General features: G+C 38.3%; 1 protein-coding gene across 1 annotated transcript in view; it reads left to right on the forward strand.

Annotated features, from left to right (window-relative positions):
* Positions 1–19,937, forward strand: part of MRPS31 (mitochondrial ribosomal protein S31) — a 54,197-nt gene extending 34,260 nt beyond the window's left edge. The window contains exons 6-7 of the mRNA XM_036300585.1: positions 335–478; positions 19,637–19,937. Of these exons, the coding sequence (XP_036156478.1) occupies positions 335–478; positions 19,637–19,866 (374 nt within the window). The 3' untranslated portion in view covers positions 19,867–19,937. The remainder of the gene's footprint in view (positions 1–334; positions 479–19,636) is intronic.
* The last annotated feature ends 1,689 nt before the right edge of the window (positions 19,938–21,626 follow it).

The following is a 21,626-nucleotide window of genomic DNA, read 5'->3' on the forward strand; positions in this document are numbered from 1 at the left end:
GAGAGTCAATTAGCATATTCCCTCTCTATTAGATAGGATCTTTAAACAAAATATACATTTCTTTTTTTCTTTCCAGTAGAGAGGCCAGTGAGACTTTAGTGGTTGATTACCACTAAAAGTAAAAGTTAAGGCTTTTAATTATTGTACTTGTAGTCTTTATGTATCATTTCTGTTTCAGTTTTAGCTCTCAGAGAGCGAACTTTCACTGTATAGTGTATAATAATGTGCTTCAAGGTATGAAGATATATCACCAACTCAGAGTTAATTATAACATTTTTAAAAAGAAAGATATTGATATTGACTTGTCCTTATTTGAAATGTTTTTATTATATAGAAACAGCACCTTCACTTTGGGATGTGGAATTTGCTCAGCAGTTAGCTGCAGTAAATGAACAGTCCTTTCAGAATGGTTTTGAAGAGATAATCCAGTGGACAAAAGAGGGGAAACTGTGGGAATTCCCAATTAACAATGAAGCAGGTAAGTTTAACTCCAGAGGTTTATAAAATTCACTGATTGAGCCCTGCCAGCATGACTTAGTGATTGAGCATCAACCTATGAACCAGGAGGTCATGGTTCGATTCCCAGTCAAGGCGCATTCCTGGGTTGTATGCTTGATCCCCAGTGGGAGTGTGCAGGAGGCAGCTGATCAGTGATTCTTTCTCATCATTGATGTTTCTATCTCTCCCTCCTTCTCCCTTCCTCTCTGAAATCAATAAAAATATTTTTTAAAAAATAAAAGATTAGCTAAAAGTTGCAAACACCTCATTAATTCTTGGGAAAATGTAGTTCGTATTTTAACCTTTGTAGTTTTCTGCTCTTACTGTAATATTTCGATTTTTTTATAACCTCTCATTTGTTTGGATTAATAAGTAGAATGGAAGCTTAAATATCAGAAATAATCTTATATTTTCATAAAGTACTAGAGGCCCGGTGCATGAAATTCGTGCACAGGTAGGGTCCCTAGACCTGGCCGGCGATCAGGGCCGATCTGTGGGGTGATCGGCGAGGCAGTTGGGGGGCCCCCACTGGCACCTGCCTTGGCCAGCCTGGGGCCTCCAGGCTGGAGGCAGCTCCTGCATTGAGCGTCTGTCCCTGGTGGTCAGTGTGCATCATAGAGACCTGTTGTTCCACCGTTTGGTCAATTTGCATATTAGGCTTTTATTATATAGGATTACTTTTTATAATAAAATTTTAGAGACTTAGCAAATTCTTATATTTTGTATATGTGTATGGTATATACAATAATATAGCATACTGGATTTAATCTATTACACAACATATATATTAAAGTTTTATGGTTTCTTTATTCTGTAAGGTATCAGAGTATAGTAAAAAAAAAAAAAACCCACAAAAAAACAGAAAGTAAAGTAGTTGTGCAAACCTGAGTATAGAGCCTCAACTCTATCAATTATTAGCCATTTGCCTTTGAGGAAGTTACTTACTTTGAGCCTTAGTTTCCTCATCTATAAAATTAAGGCTACCTCATTGGAAGACTATAAGAATTAAATAAGATAAAGTTATTGAGTTGCTCAGCACAGTTCTTGGCATGTAAGCATATGAATAAATGTTAGTTCCTTACTCTCATGTATGATCATAGAATTTTAAATGGAGTGAAAAACTTAGAAAATACAAGGTGTAGTATTAAGGGAAGATTTCTTATTTAATGACACTTGAGTTTTCTAAGTCTTCATGGTTAAACACATGGTTTTAAAACCCAGTATTGAGTCCTGGCTGGGTAGTTCCGTTGATTAGAGCATCCCCCGCATACACCAAGGTTCGATCCTCAGTCAGAGCATGTACAAGAATCAACCAGTGAATGCATAAATAAGTGGAACAACAAATCAGTGTTTCCCTCTCTCTCTCTTGATCTCTCTCTCTCTAAAATCAATAAAAATTTTTAAAATGTTAAACTGAATATTTAGGTAGAATAACTTATGACTTTATTTAGATGAGACAAGTGAAGTATAGTTGATTAGGAGTTCAAGTTCCTAAGTGAGTTATAAACTTAATCTCTCCAAGCCTTGTCTCCCTCATCTATAAAGTGATGGGAATAATAATAGAACTTATTTTATAAGATTCATCTTAGAAACAAGTGAGCTTATACAAGTAAAGCATCATCACTATCCTCTGCTTTCTATAACAACAATATTGTGAGGAGATATACTGCTGTAACTATTTTCTGTTCTATACTGTAACCTTTAAAAATCTTTAAACATTAACAAGGATATTATGTATTTTCTAAAAACTACCAACTAGGGTAATAGGAAAGCATGAATTGGTGGTTCATTGTCATCAACAGTAAATACTTAAGTTCATTAAAATCCAGAGTCCTTACTCCAAAGTAATTTATCTGAAATTTGACCTGGTTTTTGAATGTTTCATCTATAATAACACATTGTATGCAGGAAACGTATTTATACGTTTTACTTACACATTTTACGTTGACTGGTAGTAGAGCGCGGGATACGTATTAATACGTTTTTTATAGACAAGCGGTAGAATGCGGGTAACGTATAAATACGTAAACTAAAGTTATCGTGATTTTACTGAACGTTGCCATTTGTGCAAAAAATTAGCAAAAATGGCCCGCGCCACTTCTTAGCGCGCGATAAAAACTATCCGCAAACAATGTGTTAACAAAAGCTTAATATGCAAATCAACCGAATAGCAGAACAACCATCCAGGCGACCTTCCGGACTACCACGCTATGACACCACAGGTGCCAGGCCAGCCAAAGCAGGTGTGATGCGATTGTTCAGGCCATTGTCCCATGATCGCCCTGCAGAGGGAGGCCCAGGCCATCCTCTGCGGGGTGATTGATCACAGAGCCCCACCCAGGTGGGCAGGGCTTCCCTCTGCTGGGTGATTTATTGGGGAGCCCCGCGATAGATCGCCCCAAAGAGGGAGGCCCAGGCTACCCGGCAGGTGGGCGGGGCCTCCCTCTGCGGGGTGATCAATCTGGGGGCCCTGTGATTGATCACCCCACAGACGAAGGCCCAGGCCACCAGCCAGTGACACTGTGGCAAGTTGCGGGGCCAGCCAGCCATCGCCTTGCAGAGAGAGGCCCAGGCCAGCCAAGCCATCACACCCCATGCCTGTCGGCCGCAGAGAGAGGCAACCAATGGCGGGGGAAGGGGACCGCGCCACCCAGATGGCAAGCAGTGACAGCAACAGGGGCGAGTCCAGCTGCCAGCACCTGGGGGAAGGAAAGCCCTGATAGGCCCTGATTGCCAGCCAGGCCTAGGGACCCTACCTGAGGGGTCCCAGATTGCGAGAGGGCACAGGCCAGGCTGTAGGACACACAATACACACACACACACACACTCTCTCTCTCTCTCTCTCACTGTACACAAATTTTGTGCACCAAGCCTCTAGTTTTTAAATAAGAAAAAAAATGTTTTAAGTCAGGTTATGAAGATAAATGTGTTCCATATATTCTGTGCATATTATTGATACTTCATGGTCAGAAAGGGAGGTATCTCATTTCTAGTTCCTTCAGGCAAATCTTTGAAAAACGGAAGGAACTATGGCAACTTTCTCACTTTGCTCACTCCCCTCAATACATCTTAGGAACCTCTGATTACTCAGAGAGACTGGCATTAGAACCTGGAGCCCCAACAGTTCAATAACATTCTTTTATATACTGGGTGTACTGGTTAATAATGCAGATTTTTTTCAATAGATGGAGTTACACATACGTTGATATATATGCGATTTGATATATATGCTATTTTGTTGTATTGACAGCAAGCTTCAAAACTTCATATGACAAATTTTCTGAAGGTATTAACATCATAGATATTTTTACGCTTAAAAATGTTGAATTTTGTGCCAAAAAAAATAAGAGCATTTGCGGAAAGTTTTAATTCATTACTTTATTTTGAAGAAAAGTGCCGCTGAAAGCTTCAGGAAGCTTATGGTGAACATACTCCATCTCCAGATACTTGTGAACGCTCGTTTAAATGCTTTAAAAGTAATAATTTTGATGTGAAAGACAACATCCAGGTCTACTGAAAAAGTTTGAAGGCCAACAGTTACAAGCATTATTGGGTGAAAATGTGTATCAAACTTAAAAACAGCTTGTAAAAAGACTAAACGTTGCTCAGCAAACAATTTCCGATTGTTTACAAGCAATGGGAAAGATTTTAAAGGAAGGAAAATGGGTGCCACATCAACTGAACGAAAGACAAATGGAAAAACAAAAAAAAATCAGTAAAATATTGGTTCAACGGCACGAAAGAAAGTCTTTTTTTGCATCAAATTGTGACTGGTGATGAAAAGTGGAATTATTTTGAGAATTCCAAACGCACAAAATCATGGGTTGATCCAGGTCAACCATCAACATTGATTGCAAGGCCTAATCACTTTGGAAAGAAGATAGTGCTCTGCGTTTGATGGGATCAGGAAGGTGTGGTGTATTATGAGCTTCTAAAACCAGTTGAAACCATTAATACTGATGGCTACCGACAACAAATAATCAATTTGAACCACGCTTTGATCGTGAAACGACCAGAATGTGCCAGAAGACATGGCAAAGTAATTTTGCTTCATGGTAACCCACCATCACACACTTCAAAACCAATTAAAAGATCTTGCCTGGGAAGTATTAACCCACCTGCTGTATTCACCATACCTTGCTCCTTCAGATTACCACTTGTTCCGATCGATGGCACATGCACTTTCTGAGCAGCACTTCAAAACATACGAACAAGTGGAAAATTGGGTCTCTGAATGGTTTGCCTCAAAACAAGAAAAGTTCTATTGGGACGGTATCCACAAATTACCTGAAAGATGGGCCAAATGTGTAGCTAGCAATGGACATTACTTTGAATAAAGCACTTTTGATGTTTCTCTTGAAATTATGGTGTTTTCTTTGACTACAAAAACTGCATTATTAACTGGTACACCTGGTATTTCTTATACTTAAATTTTAAGATTAATAAAATGTCATGCTCTATCAATAATTAGCTTCATGAAGTTTTACTTTGATGCTTTCAGGGAAAGATGTTTTGTTTTATTTTTAGGGGTTCACCATTTCAGTTTTGGAACATAATACTGAAAATGACAAACAGCATGTCCTGTTTTACAATTTAGTTCCTAGTGTTGTGTTTTCCCATTACATAAAAAATATGATTTATTGTTTTGCCACTTAAAATGTATAAATTATTTTTCTTATTCAATGTAGGGTATTTTTTGTTAGTTTTTGTTTTAAGAACTGGTCTGTCCCTCCTGTTGTGCTTTGCCAAATTAAGGGTGTCTGGAAATGTTATCCAAGAGTAATTTTCAATACAGGCTTCAGTGGACGAAAAACTTAGTCATGTATGTTAATCATTCTTTTGTTTTTATTCTTCACTTGGTTTAAACTTTTTCACTTTTAATGTGTCATCCTTTGCTAGGTATCTAAAATATGTGCTATAATATGAGCTAGCAAGAATAATTATGAAAATTCAAAATTACCATAAAATTCTAAAGAGGGCTCTGTTGTTATGGTGGATGGTAAAGTGTAGAAAAAATTAGGGCAAGTATAAAGATTATAGGGCAAGTATGTGTTATCTGAAATAATTTATTGGTTGTTTTATTGTATTTTTAATGTACTTTTTATTGTTAATAGTATTACAGATATCTCCCATTTTCCCTTCCTTTATCCCCCTCTTCCCAGCCCCTATCTATTGGTTGTTTTAGATGACATGATGGCCCATGAACAAGAGCCTCAAAATACTGACAGGAAAAGAAATAATAGTTTTGACAATAAATGCGAGTGGAAAGAATTTATAGTGAACTGAATTTGCTTCAGTGCTGTCATATACCCTTGTCAAAAATAATTGGTTATTGCTATTAACTGGGTTTACCCTTTTTTGTTGTACCATATTTTTAGCTGTATTCATTAATATTTCATTGCATTCAATATTATTTATCGCAGAATTAAATTTGTTAGACACAGAATTAACATGTTCACTTTAGTTGATTTATATACCATATGGGATTTTCTTCCTGTATTTAACTTCCCATTTTCTCTTTACTATATTATGTTTTATTTAACTTATTAAAAAGATATTTTAAATTTCATAAACATATGGAAGTTTACTTGCAACAAAGTCAAATAATATAAAGGAATGGGGAGTTTACTTTACTGTATTTCTCTTTCCTTTTCCTGAAACAAACATTGTAAATAGTTTGATATGTGTCCTCTCAGTTCACTTTAAATGGCAGTTACGTATTTACCTTTTGTTTTGTTTTGACCTATATGGGACCATAGATTGTCCTGAAGCATTTTTTCTTACTTAGTGATATGTGTTGAAAACATTTGTTAAGGGATTTTATTTATTTAAAATCATGTTTCTCGACACCATTGGGTCCTTCAACCTGAGAACTTTGTTTTTTCAATTGGGGAAAAAATTTCAATTTTCTTTTATTATTTGATAATTTGTGTCTTTCAATCTCTCTTTTCTCTCTCTTCTTTCCTTTATTGATTAAGGTATTACATATGTGTCCTTATTGCCCCATTAACCCCACACACACACTCATGCCCTCACCCCCTGGTGTCTGTGTCCATTGGTTAGGCTTATAAGCATGCATACAAGTCCTTTGGTTGATTTCTCCCCTTTACCCCCACCCTCCCCTACCTTCCCTCTGAGGTTTGACAGTCTGATCCATGCTCTTTTGTCTCTGGATCTCTTTTTGTTCATCAGTTTAGTTGTTCATTATATTCCATAAATGAGTGAGATCATGTGATATTTATCTTTCTCTGACTGGCTTATTTCGCTTAGCATAATGCTCTCTAGTTCCATCCATGCTGTTGCAAATGGTAAGAATTCCTTCTTTTTTTACCACAGTGTAGTATTCCATTGTGTAGATGTACTACAGTTTTTTAATCCACTCTCTTTTAGTCATATCTTTGTTTTTCATAACAAGGTGTTACTGGCTTCATAAATTGATCTAGGAAGTGTCCTTCCACTTTGTGAAGAGATTGTGTAAAATTGGTGTTTATTTTTCTTTAAAAATTTTATAAAATTGTCAAATGAAGTGATCTGGGCTTATGGATTGCTTTTTTTTTTTTTTTTTTTTTTTTAGAGCTTTTAAATTACACATTCCTTTCCTTAAATAGTTATAAAGCTGTTATGTATTTTTGGGGAGGGTTGAGTTTTGGTAGTTCAGATTGTTGAATTTTTTAGTGTAAAATTGTTTGTAATGTTCCTTTACTATTCCTTTAATGAGTTTTGGATTTATAATAATAACCCCCTTTTCATTTTTAATATTGGTGGTTGGTGACCTCTCCGCTTTATTCTTTATAGCACTTAATGGATAGATTTATCAATTTTACTAATTTTTTTAAAGAACAAGGTATTGGTATATTTTAAAAAATTTTTATTGTTGAGAATATTACAAATGTCCATCCCCCTCCACCCGGGTCCCATCTCACCCCAGGCCTTCACCACCCTACTGTCTGTGTCCATAGGTAAAATCTTTGGTTAATCTCTTCCCATCCTTGAACCCCCTTTCCTCTAAGATTCATCAGTCTGTTTCATGCTTCTGATTCTATTTAATTCACCAGTTTATTTTCTTCATTAGATCTCTTGTTTGTGTATTTTGTTTTTTAGATTCAATTGTTGATAGATAAGTATTTATTGCCATTTTATTCATATTTTTAGCTACTTCCTCCTCCTTCTCCTTCTCCTCCTCCTCCTCCTCCTCCTTCTCCTCCTCTTCCTCTTCCTCTTAAAGAACAGCCTTCAACATTTCAAGTAATACTGGCTTGGTGGTGATGAACTCCTTTAGCTTTTTCTTGATTGTGAAACTCTTTATCTGACCTTCAATTCTAAATGATACCTTTGCTGGGTATAGTAATCTTGGTTATAGGTTCTTGCTATTCATCATTTTGAGTATTTCTTGCCCTCCCTTCTGGCCTACAAAGTTTCTGTTGAGAAGTCAGCTGACAGTTCTATGGGTGCTCTCTTGTAGGTAAATACCTGCTTTTCTCTTGTTGCTTTTAAGCTTCTCTCTTATCTTTAACCCTTGGCATTTTAATTATGATGTGTCTTGGTGTGTCTTTGGGTTCCTCTTGTTTGGGATTCTCTGTGTTTCCTGGACTTGTGAGTCCATTTCTTTCACCAGATAGGGGAAGTGTTCAGTCATTATTTCTTCAAATTGTTTTATTGTTTTTCAATATCTAGCCCTTTCTCTTCTCCTTCTGGCATCCCCAAAATGTGAACGTTGGTACACTTGAAGTTGTCCCAGAGACTCCTTACACTATCTTAATTTTTTTTTTTCTCTTCTCATTGGGTGTTTTTTGCTTCCTCATATTCCAAATCGTTGATTTGATTCTCGGAATCCTCCACTCTACTATTGAATCCTGTAAATTATTCTTTTTTTCTTTTTCTTTTTATTCTTGTTGTTTTTGTCTTGTTTTGTTTTCATTTTATTTTATTATTTTTTTAAATCTTTATTGTTAAAAGTATTACATATGTCCCCTTTTTTCCCCCATCAACCCCCTCCAATCCACCCTTCAGTCTCTGCCCCAGGCCCTCACCACCCCACTGTCTATGAATTATGCATACAAGGTCCTTAGTTGATTACCTCCCACCCACCCACCCTCCCCTGCCTTCCCTCTGAGATTCCACACTCTGTTCCACGCTTCCATGTCTCTGGATCCACTTCGTTCCTCAGTTTATTTTGTTAATTGGATTCCATATATGAGTGAGATCATATGATACTTGTCTTTCTCTGACTGATTTATTTTACTTAGCATGATACTCTTTAGGTCCCTCTATGCTGTCTCAAAGGGTAAAATATTCTTTTCTACTGGTCCATAGTATTATATGGTATAAATGTACCACAGCTTTTTTTATCCACTCATTTACTGACGGACATGTGGGCTGTCTCCAGATCTTAGCTATTGTAAATTGTGCTGCCATGAAAATAGGGGTGCAACCATTACTTCTAATTGGGGTTTCGGATCTCTTAGGATATATTCCTAGAAGTGGGATCACTGGGTCAAATGGCAGTTCCATATTTAATTTTTTGAGGAAACTCCATACTGTTTTCCATAATGGCTACGCCAGTCTGCATTCCCTACAGCAGTATACTAGGGTTCTTTTTTCTCCATATCCTTGCCAGCACTTGTCATATGTTGATTTGTTGATGGTAAACCATTCTGACAGGTGTGAGGTGATAACTCATTGTTGTTTTAATTTGCATCTCTCTAATGACCAGTGACTTTGAGCATTTTTTTCATAAGTCTCTTGGTCATTTGTATGTCTGCTTTGGAGAAGTGTCTAGGTCCTTTACGTATTTTTTAATTGGATTGTTTTTCTTCCTTTTGTTAAGTTGTATGAGTTCCTTATACTAAGAGTATATTTTAGATATTAACCCTTTATCAGATGTATCATTGCCAAATATATTCTCCCATACAGTGGGCTCCCTTTTCGTTTTGTTGAAGGTTTCTTTTGCTGTGCAGAAGCTTTTTATTTTGATGTAGTCCCATTTGTTTATTTTTTCCTTAGTTTCTTTTGCCTTGGTGATATATCTTTAAAGAGATTGCTACGAGAGATTGTCTGAGATTTTGGTGCCTATGGTTTCTTCTAGGATTTTTATGGTTTCCCAACTTATATTTAGATCTTTTATCCATTTTGGGTTTATTTTTGTGTATGGTGTAAGTTGGTGGTCTAGTTTCATTTTCTTGCATGTATCTGTCCAATTTTCCCAACACCATTTATTGAAGAGACTTTCTTGACTCTGTTATAAGCTCTTGTCTCCTTTGTCAAATATTAATTGAGTGTAATGGTTTGGGTCGATTTCTGGGGTCTCTTCTGTTCCATTGATCTATATACCTGTTCTTGTGCCAGCACCAGGCTATTTTGATTATAATGGCTTTGTAGTATAACTTGATTTCTGGTATTGTGATTCCTCCAACTTTGTTCTTTCTCAGGATTGCTGCAGCTATTTGGGGTCTTTTGTGGTTCCATACAAATTTTTGGAGTGTCTGTTCTAGGTCTGTCAGATAATCTGTTTGTATTTTAATAGGGAGTGCATTGAATCTTTGGGTAGTATGGACATTTTAATGATGTTGATTCTACCAATCCATGAACACAGTATACTCTTCCACTTCTTTATATCTTTTTTAACATCCTGTAATTTTTCGAGTACAAGTCTTTTACCTCCTTGGATAAGTTTATGCCTAAGTATCTTAATTTTTTTGTTGCAAGGGTAAATGGGATTGTTTTTTTAGTTTCTTTTTTTTAAGTTCATTATTGGTGTAAAAAAAGCCATCCAATTTTGGGTGTTGATTTTGTATCCTGCTACATTGCTAAATTTATTTATTAAATCTAGTAATTTTTTTTCTGGAGTCTCTAGTGTTTTCTAGGTATAATATTATGTCATTTGCAAATAATGAGAGTGTTACTTTGTCCTTTCCAATTTAGGTGTCTTTTATTTCTTCTTCTTGTCTGATCCCTCTGGTGAGGACTTCCAGTACTATTTTGAATGAGTGATGAAAGCAGACATTCCTGTCTTATTCCTGTTTGTAGAGGAAATGGTTTTAGTATATTGAGTATAATGTTCACTGTAGGTATGTCAAATATGGCCTTTATCATGTTGAGGTATGCTCCCTCTATTCCCACTTTGCTGAGAGTTTTTACCAAAAAAAGGGTGTTAGACTTTGTCAAATGCTTTCTCTGCATCAATTGATGTGGTTTTTGTCTTTCAATTTGTTTATGTGATGTATCACATTTATTGATTTGCAGATATTGTACCAGCCTTGCATCCCCGGAATAAATCCCATTTGGTCATAATGTATGATCTTTTTAATGTATTGCTGGATGCAATTTGCTAATATTTTGTTGAGGATTTTAGCATCTACATTCATCAGGGATATTGGCCTGTACTTCTCTTGCTTTGTAGTGTCTTTGTCTGGTTTTGGGATTATGGTAATGTTGGCTTCATAAGAAGAGCTTGGAAGTGTTCCTTCCTCTTGAATTTGTTGGAATAGTCTGAAGTGGATCAGTGTTAGTTCTTCTTTGAATGTTTGTTACAATTCCCCTATGAAGCAATCTGGACCAGGACTTTTGTTCGCTGGAAGATTTTTTTGATTACTGCTTCAGTGTCTTCAGTTGTTATCGGCCTACTCAGGTTTTCTGATTCTTCCTGATTTACTTTTAGAAGATTGTATTTTTCTAGGAATTTGTCCATTCCATCCACGTTGTCCAGCTTGTTGGCGTATAGTTGTTCATAGTATTTCCTTACAATCCTTTGTATTTCTGTGGTGTCAGTGGTTACTTCTCCCCTTTCGTTTCTCATTTTATTTATTTGGGTCCTGTCTCTCTGTTTCTTGACTAGAGGCCCGATGCATGAAAATTTGTGCAAAAGTAGGCCTTCCTTCCCCTAGCTGCTGGCACCGGCTTCCCTCTGGCACCTGGGACCTGGGCTGGCTTCCCTCGGGCTAACCGCAGGCAACTGGGACCCGGGCTGGCTTCCCTCGGGCCCCGGCTTCATCCAGAATGATGTCCGGAAGGATGTCCAGTTTAATTAGCATATTACCCTTTTATTATTATAGGTGAGTCTGACTAATGTTTCCTCAATCTTGTTTATCCTTTCAAAGAACCAGCTCTTTTAAATTAATTTTTTTGTATTTTTTTTTTTTGTTCTCTATAACATTTATTTATGCTCTAATCTTTATTTTCTTTCTTCTACTTAAACTCTGGGTTTTTCTTGCTGTGCTTTTTCTAGAACTTTAAGTTATAGGGTTACATAGTTTATTATTAATTTTTCTTGTTTTTTGAGGTAGGTCTGTAGTGCTATGAACTTCCCTCTCAGAATTGCTTTTGCTGTGTCCCATAGACTTGGTGGTGTTGTGTGTTCATTTTCATTTGTTTTCGAGAATTTTTTATTTCTTTCTTGATCTCATTGGTGACCCATTCTTTGTTTAACAACATGCTATTTAGCCTCCATGTGTTTGAATGTTTTTGGATGTTTTTACTGTAGTTGGTTTCTAATTTCATTCCACTGTGTTCTGAGAAAATGCTTGATATGATTTCAATCTTCCTGAACTGGTAAACACTAGCTTTATTTCCTAACATGCGGTCTCTCTTTGTGTATGATCCACTTGAGAAGAATGTATATTCTGCATCTTTGGGGTGAAATGTTCTATAAATGTCAATTAAATCCATCTGATCCAGTGTGTCCTAGAGTCAGTGTTTCCTTGTCCAGTTTTTGTCTGGAAGATCTATCCAGTGAAGTTAGCAAAGTATTAAAGTCCCCTACTATGACTGTATTGTTGTCCATCTCTCCCTTAAAATCCTCTAGAAGCTTTTTTTATTTATTTAGGTGCTTCAAAATTGGGTGCATGTATGTTTACCAGGGTTATATCCTCTTCTTGGATCAATCCCTTTAGTATTATGCATTGATGTAGTATTATGTTGTTGTCTCTTGTGATGGCCTTCATTTTGAAGTCTATTTTGTCAGATATGAGTATTGCTACCCCAGCTTTTTTGTTTCCATTTGCATGGTAAATATTTTCCATCCCTTCACTCTCATCCTGTGTCTTTTGTCCTGAGGTGGGTCTCTGGTAGATAGCATATAGTTGGGTCATGTTTTTGTATCCACTTAGCTACCATGTCTTTTGATTGGGGCAGGTTGGTGCTAGTGCCAGGTCTTGGGCCTTTTATTGATAGGTTTGGGGCACGCTGTCACCAGCTGCAGCTTGTTTGAGAGATTTTAGCAAAGTCTGAAGCCTTAGCAAGGACAGGCCATTCACATGGAAAAGCCACTGCAAATAGGTTAAGTGGGCCTGCAAATTGGATGGGGCAAGGAATCACCAGGGTGAACAGATGTGGCTACCAGTCAGCCTTGAGATCATTGAGGTCCCAGCCCAGATATAATGACCCCTACGAATAGCCCTGTCTTGGAGAAATCTGCCCCTATCTTGAAGAAATCTGCCCCTGAGAAATCTGCCTATTCCAGACAATCCAGTTCCTCCCAGTATGTGTCCAGGTTCCCAGAGCTACTGCCTGGTGCTGGAGCTCAGACACAGTAGGATCTTGTAAATTTGTGTGCTGGCCCTTTAAAAGGAACTCCTGGGTCTCCAACAACCTCCATGTCCCTCAGCCCCAATCCCCGCTGATTTTTACAGCCTATAATTTTGGGGACTTCTCTTCCCAGCTCTGGGACCCTGGGATGTGGTGTGGGGCTGGGACACCTTGCTCCTCATGGGTGGCCTCTGCAGAGACAATCTCCCAATTAAAAAATTGCACACATGGGTGTTGGACCAACCCATTCCATCCCTCCTCCTTTCAGTGTGCTTTCTTCTTTACTTCTCCAGTTGTAGGACTTCCATTCAGCCATCTTTCAGGTAGTTTTCAATGATGGCTCTGTAATTTATTTTATTTTATTATTTTATTTTATTTTATTTTATTTTATTATTTTATTTTATTTTATTATTTTATTTTATTTATTTTATTTTATTTTATTTATTTTATTTTATTTATTTTATTTATTTTAGTTTATTTATTTTATTTATTTTAGTTTATTTATTTTATTTTATTTATTTTATTTTATTTTTATTTTTATTTCATTTTATTTATTTATTTTATTTTATTTTATTTATTTTATTTTATTTATTTATTTTATTTATTTTATTTTATTTTATTATTTTATTTTATTTTCTAGAGGCCCAGTGCACGAAATTCATGCACTCGGGGAGGAGGGGTCCCTCAACCCAGCCTATGCCTTCTTGCAGTCCGGGAGCCCTTGGGGTATGTCCGACGGATGGCTTAGGCCCGCTCCCCGTGGACATTCTTAGTACCACCGCCACTGCGCTCGCCAGCCATGAGCCTGGCTTCAGGCTGAGTGGTGCTCTCCCTGTGGGAGTGCACTGACCACCAGGAGGCAGTTCCTGCATTGAGAATCTGTCCCCTGGTGGTCAGTGTGCATTATAGTGACCAGTCATTCCGCCGTTCGGTCGATTTGCATATTAGCCTTTTATTATACAGGATTTTATTTTATACTAGTAGCCCTGTTCACAAATCCTGGACCGGTAGGTCAATGCCACCCTCCTGTAGCTCTCCGCCTGCTGCCGCCCTCCTGTAGCTCTCCACCCGCTGCCCTGCCCTCCTGTAGCTCCCCCATCCCCCCCATAGCTTGTTGCCCTGCCCTCTCCTGTAGCTCTCCACCTCCACTTGCTTGCTGCCCTGCTCCGTCCTGTAGCTCTCTGCCGCCTGCTTGTAGCCAGTAAGTCGCTGCCACCCTCCTGTAGCTCCCTGCCCGCTGCCCCACCGTCCTGTAGCTCCCCTCACCCCCTTCCCCCCTCATAGTTTGCTGCCCTGCCCCCTCCTGTAGCTCTCCGCAGCCCACTTGTACCTTGCTGACCCACCCTCTGGCTGATCCATGATCTGGTCATGACGTGCTTGGTCATTGCACATCAGGGTGTAATGGCTAATTAGCATAATCCTCTATTATATAGGACTAGAGGCTCGGTGCACAAAAATTTGTGCACTCGGGAGGGGGTCCCTCAGCCCGGCCTGTGCCCTCTCGCAGACTGGGACCCCTCAGGGGATGACCACCTGCTGGCTTAGGCCCACTCCCTGGGGGATTGGGCTTAAGCTGGCAATCAGACATCTCTCTGGCAGCCCGGGAGCCCTCGGGGGATGTCCACTTGCCATCGGGGAGCAGGCCTAAGCTGCAGTCGGACATCCTTAGCGCTGCTGAGGAGGCGGGAGAGGCTCCCACCACCAACACTGTACTGGCAGCCATCAGCCTGGCTTGTGGCTGAGCAGAGCTCCCCGTGTGGGAACACACTGACCACCAGAAGGCAGCTCCTGCATTGAGCATCTGCCTCCTGGTGGTCAGTGTGTGTCAGAATGACCAGTCATTCCCAGTCGTTCTGCTGTTAGGGTCAGTTTGCATATTACCCTTTTATTATATAGGATAAAGGCCTCGTGCATGGGTGGGGGTCCTGCTGGGGTGCCTGGCCAGCCTGGGTGAGGGGCTGATGGGTGTTTTCAGGCTGGTCACACCCCCTTCAGGCTGGGGGTCCCCAGTGGGGTACCTGGCCAGCCTGGATGAGGGGCTGATGGCTGTTTGCAGCTGGTCACACCCACTTTAGGGTGGGGGTCCCCACTGGGTGCCTGGCCAGCCTGGGTGAGGGGCTTATGGCTGTTTGCAGGCTGGTCAAACCCCCCCAGTGGGGACCCTCACCCCATGGAGGTTTGGCCAGCCTGGGTGAGGGGCTGATGGCTGTTTTCAGGCTGGCCACACCCCCGTTAGGGTGGGGGTCCCCACTGGGGTGCCTGGCCAGTCTGGGTGAGGGGCTGAGGGCCGTTTTCAGGCTGGCCAAGCCCCCCTAGCGACAGAAGCTCCCAGCCTCTCCTTTTTTTCTTTTTTTTCTTTTTATTCTGGGATTTATTTACTTTCTATAATTGAAACTTTGTTGCTTTGAGTGGAGCTCAGAGCCAGCTGTGACAGGGAAGCCTGGCTTCCTGCTCGCTCCAGGTCCGTGGCCATGGCCGGCTGAAAGCAGCTATTTGGGGTTTATTTATCTTCTATAATTGAAACTTTGTTGCTTTGAGTGGAGCTCAGAGCCGGCTGCGGCAGCTGGGAAGCTTGGCTTCCTCCATCATTGGGGTAACCAAGCCTCCTGCTTGCTCCATCTTCGTGGCTGCTGTCCGCCATCTTGGCTGGATTAATTTGCATATAGTCACTCTGATTGGCTGGTGGGCATGGCTTAAGGCATAGTGAAGGTACGGTCAATTTGTGTGTTTGTCTTTTATTAATGTAGATAGTGATATATAGATCATTTTTAAAATAATTCTTTATTGTTGAAAGTATTACATATGTCCCGTTTTTTACCCCATTGATCCCCTCCAGCTTGCGCTCTCCATCCCATTCCCCACTACCCCCTGCACCAGGTCTTCAGCACCCTAGTGTCTGTATAGATGGGTTATGCATATATGCATACAAGGTCTTTGGTTGATTGCCTCCCACCCACTCACCCTTCCCTCCCTTCCCTCTGAGATTCTGCACCCTTCCATGCTTCCATGTCTCTGGATTCACTCTATTCATTAGTTTATTTTGTTTCTTAGATTCCACATATGAGTGTGATCGTGTGATACTTGTCTTTCTCTGACTGACTTATTTCACTTAGCATGCTATTCTCCAGGTCCCTCCATGCTATCTCAAAGGGTAAAAGATTCTTCTGATGGTTCTGTATTTTAGTTGTAATTTTTATGTAGTTCTGGGAGTCAATGAGTACAGGCATTTATCTATGCCACCATCTTCGTCTCCAACAAGGTATTGGTTTCTCTATTTTTGTATTTTTAATTTTATGATTCCTGTTATTATTTTTATTATTTCTTTCATTTTGCTTGCTTTGAGATTATCTTGCTCTTCTTTTACTAGATTCTTGAGGTCAGAGCTCAGATTACTTATTTGGGACTCTTCCTCTTCTTATGTATGCATCTAATGCCATATTTTTCTTGTCTTAGCTGTGTCCCACAAATTTGGATTTGTTGTGTTTCCATTTTCAATTCTGTGTGTGTTTTTTAATTTCCTTTGAGATTTCTTCTATGAACCATTAATTATTTATAAGTATATTAATCTTCAACTGTTTGAAGATTTTCCTATTGTCTGTTACTTGATTTTAGTTTGATTCCATTATAAATAGAGTACATACGTGTAATATTTCGGTTATGTTGAAATTTGTTTTGTGATCCTTGATATGGTTTAGTTAGATGAATGTTTCATAGATGCTTGGAAAGAATGTCTATTCTGCCATAGTTTGGTAGAGTGTTCTATAGATGTCAGTTTGATCCTGATGGTTGTTCAGTTCTTCTATATCTTTGCTAATTTTCTACCTGGTAGTTTTTAATTGCTGACAGTGGGATATTGAAATACCAAGTATATTTGTGGATTTTTCTGTTTCTTCTTTATTTCCATCATTTTTTCTTTCATGTATTTAGAAACTCTTGTTTGGTACATAAAAAATTCACATGCTATCTCTTCTTGGTGGATTTATCCTTTTATTATGTAATGTTCCTCTTTCACCCTTGTAATTTTCTTTGCTCTATAGTCTACTTTATTTAATTATTCATATAGCCACTAATGATTTCTTTTTTTTTTTATTAATGTTACCAATATATATAGTAGAATCTTAGTTCTTGAACTTTATTCATTCCAGAAGGCTGTTTGAGAAGCGATTTGTTAAAAAACCAAATCATTTTCCCCTTAGAAATAATGTAAATTGAATTAATTCATTCCAGACCCTCAAATGATTCCCAACCTTTCTTATTTATATACAGTACATGTCTTATTTATATACAGTATGTGTCTGTTAACAAACTTCTTTTCTTAAATTTATCGAACCACCCCCTACCAGCCTTAAACTAATCACTTTCAGCACTTGTTCCAGGGGTGTTTTTCAAGAAGTCAGTATGGGGCATCTTCACTTTTTCACATGTCACTGCCTCCAAAATGCTGTCACCAAGTGCTCTTCATTTATATAAATCAACAACAGTTTTTCTACCTCTGTAATTGTCTGTGATCATTGTTTCTTTCACACTTTTAGCAACATGATGAACTCAAGTTTTAAAATTGTGCTAATTGTCCATTTCACCAGCAACAAGAGCTATTTATATATATATATATATTAATAAAAGAGAAACATGCAAATTGGTGTCACTCTGCTACGTCCACCAGCCAATCAGAGCGACTATGCAAATTAACCCAACAAAGATGGCGGTTAATTTGCATACGCAGGCACAGAGCGAAGACTGAAGGCTCCAGCCCAGCAGTTCTCAACCTGTGGGTCGCAACCCTTTTCGGGGTCGAATGACCCCTTCACAGGGGTCGCCTAAGACCATCGGAAAACACATATATAATTACATATTGTTTTTGTGATTAATCACTATGCTTTAATTATGTTCAATTTGTAACAATGAAATTGGGGGTCACCACAACATGAGGAACTGTATTAAAGGGTCATGGTATTAGAAAGGTTGATAACCACTGCCCTAGCTGGAGTGAAGATTGAAGACTGAAGACTGAAAAGTGAAGAGGCTTGGCTTCTCCGCTGCAGCTGCAGCGGAGAAGCCAAGCCTCACTGCGGCCGGACCAAAGGCCTGGGTCCCGGGTGCCGGAGGAAAACTGGTGCCAGCAGCCAGGGGAAGGAAGGCCTATTGCACGAATCTTCCTGCAATGGGCTTCTAGTAAATATATATATATATATATATATATATATATATATATATATATAGAGAGAGAGAGAGAGAGAGAGAGAGAGAGAGAGAGAGAGAGAGAGAGATTGAGATTCACAGCACAATTTCCTGAGATGTTAACAACACAAGGTTTGGTTGTAAACTCTCTCATACTGGCCCATTTTCTCCTTTGTTTGTGGCCTGTGAGATGTTTGTGTCATGCTTATGTATCAACGTGAAAGGGTTGTCAGATGGAGAACCAAAATTAAAACAGAGACAGTTTTTTCCATGAACAACTTGGTCAAGAACAAAATTGTTTGAGATGGGAGACATTTGAGAACTGAGGTTTGACTATATTTTTCTCTAATCTTTTACTTTCAACCTACCTAATTGAAGTGAGTGTCTTATAGATAGTATATATCTACTTTGCCAACCTCTGTCTTTTCATTGGTGTTTCTAGGTCATTATATTTAAAGTAACTATTGATTTGTTAGGACTCAAGTCTTCCATTTTATTATTTGGTTTCTGTTCATTTTCCCTATTTCTCATTCCTCTGTCTTTTCTTGGCTTCCTGTGGCCTGCTAGAACATATTTTAGGATTTCATCGTGTTTTATTTATGTATTTTTTAAGTATAGTTGTATAGTTTCCTTAGTTGTTATTTTAGACATTAAAATATTTATTAACAGTAATTGCTGCTACACTTTGGACATTTATAGTATGCTAAGCATTGTAAAAGAGCTTTATAAGCTTTGTGTCTGTTTAATATTTACTAAAAAAAAAAAACAACAACAACACGAAGCCCTGGCTGGTTCTGCTCAGTGGTTAGAGGATAGGCACCTAGACATAAGGGTCCTGGTTCGATTCCTGATCAAGGGCATGTACCTGGGTTGCAGGCCCAAAGCCAGCCAGGTTGGGTAGCCCATTGATTTGTCTCTTACATCAATGTTTTTCTTTCTCTCTCCCCCTCCACTCTCTCTCAAAATCAATGGAGGAAAAAATGTCCTTGGGTGACAATTAACAAAGATTCTGGGGTTTTTTTAATGCTCACCTGAGGATATGTTTATTGATTTTTAGAGAGAGGAAGGGGGGAAAGAGAGAGAGAAACATCAATGTGAGAGAGAAACTTTGATCACATCGATCAGTTGCCTCCCGTATGTGCCCTGATCAGGAGTCAAACACGACCTTTTGATGTACTGGATGATGCTCCAATTAACTGGGCCACCTGGCGAGGGCAAAAGGTAGTGTTTTAACTCTCATTTTATGCCTGAGGAAACTGATGCTCAGAGAAATTAATTAATTTGCCCAGTCACAGTTATTAAATTGGTGGGCAAACCTAGCTCTGACTTCAAAGTTCATGCCTTTAACTGTAATACTATATTACATTCATGTTAATCTTATGATATAGGTGTTACATTCAAAATTATAATGTAATGTATTTTGTTTCTCATTTTTTAGGTTTTGATGATGATGGTTCAGAATTTCATGAACATATATTTCTGGATAAATACCTGGAAGATTTTCCAAAACAAGGACCAATTCGCCACTTCATGGAGTTAGTAACCTGTGGCCTTTCCAAAAATCCATATCTGAGTGTTAAACAGAAAGTGGAACACATCGAGTGGTTTAAAAATTATTTTAATGAGAAAAAGGACATTCTAAAAGAAAGTGACATACAGTTCAATTGAAGGCCATGGAAATTTGTATTTCAAACTGTTGGAGATTGATATTATAACTAAATAAAAGAATTTTAAAAGAAGTTTACCTATATTGTAGTAATTATTGCATCTGATTTGAATGGAATAAATGTCAAGTTACTTAGAAATATACAATGGTAACTGGAAAATATTGCATGAAAAGAAATATCAGCATTCATGGATTCAACTAGTAATTCTTTTAAAAAAGAATATCTTAGAATTAGTAATAAATTTAAAACAACTTTTTCTTTTTATTCAGTGATCAGACTTCTTTGAAACACAATTATTAGCCATATATATGATGACATGAGAGGACTATAACAGTTGAGATGATTTACAGACAGTTTTATATGCATAATATATATAAACATTTTCCATATTTGCATATATGTATTCTTATATGCTTCATACAAAAGTAAGTATCCTTGCCAAAGTCTGCATCACTGTAGAGAAATGACCTTGTAGAAATAAAGCCCTTAATTCTAATTTCTTCTTGTACTTTAGGTCTTAATGCCAAAGTTAGAACCATTTAGTTTCTATTAAGGTACTTGGCATTGTCATTCAAATTCACAGAGAGATTGAAGATTAAAAACAAAACAAAACAAATATAACTCAAAACAACAATTTAGTTTAGTGACCCCAGGCTAGTAGTGTTTCAGGTGTTGGCACAAGCAAACAAAACCCCAGCAGAAACCTAGGCTTCAAATTACAAACATAATGAAACAAAGCACCGTGAATGCACACCTGCAGAAACAACAGACAACAGAATGAAACTTGTGGAGCCTTTAAACGTTGGGCTTATCATATTCAGAGTATAAAGTATGTGTCACTTGGAATAAAATTCAGAGCAGGAGACTGTCCAAAGAGATTTTTTAAAAATTAAAATTAGTGAAGGAATATAACAGATTAGACAGGAAATAGATCTGAAGAAATTATCCACATGCAGAGAGAGAAGCAAAGAGAAAAGAAATATGAAAGGGGTAGTAGTAATTAGTGTAAGCAAATAATCAGATTTCCATGAGAGAAAAGAAGAAATGGGTCAGAGGCTATCTTTGGACAGTTATTGGGCGAGAAGTTTATACAATTTATGAAAGACATCAATTCACAGTTAAATGATGGTCTTTTGGTCATTTATAGTTCTGTGCCCAACAACAGAATACATTCTTTTCAGATACACTGGAACACTTAAAATTTACTATTGTAATTTTATTATATAGGATATATATATACATATATAAACTGGTATGCACTGAATAACTTGAACTCAAAATATACAAGGCAAAAAGTGACAGAAATATAAAGAATTAGACAGCCCACTTGGTGTGGCTCAGTGGTTGAGATCAACCTATGAACCAGGTGGTGGTCATGGTTTGATTCCTGTTAGGGCACATGCCCAGGTTGCCCTTCATCCCCAGGGCAGGGTGTTCAGGAGGCAGCCAATCAATGATTCTCATCATTGATGTTTCTATCCCTCTCCCTTCCTCTCTGAAATAAATAAAAACATATTAAAAATAAAAAGATCTGACTTGTTCTTTTTTAAAAAATATATTTTTATTTCAGAGAGAAAGGGAGAGGGAGAGAGAGAGAGAAACATCAATGATGAGAGAGAATCATTGATCAGCTGCCTCCTGCACGCCCCCTACTGGGGATCGAGCCAGCAACCTGGGCATGTGCCCTGACTAGGAATCGAACTGTGACCTGGTTCATAGGTCAATGTTCAACCATTGAACCACACTGGCTGGGCTCTGACT

Source organism: Myotis myotis, unplaced genomic scaffold (genome assembly GCF_014108235.1).
Source record: "Myotis myotis isolate mMyoMyo1 unplaced genomic scaffold, mMyoMyo1.p scaffold_m19_p_3, whole genome shotgun sequence".
Lineage (NCBI taxonomy): Eukaryota > Metazoa > Chordata > Mammalia > Chiroptera > Vespertilionidae > Myotis > Myotis myotis.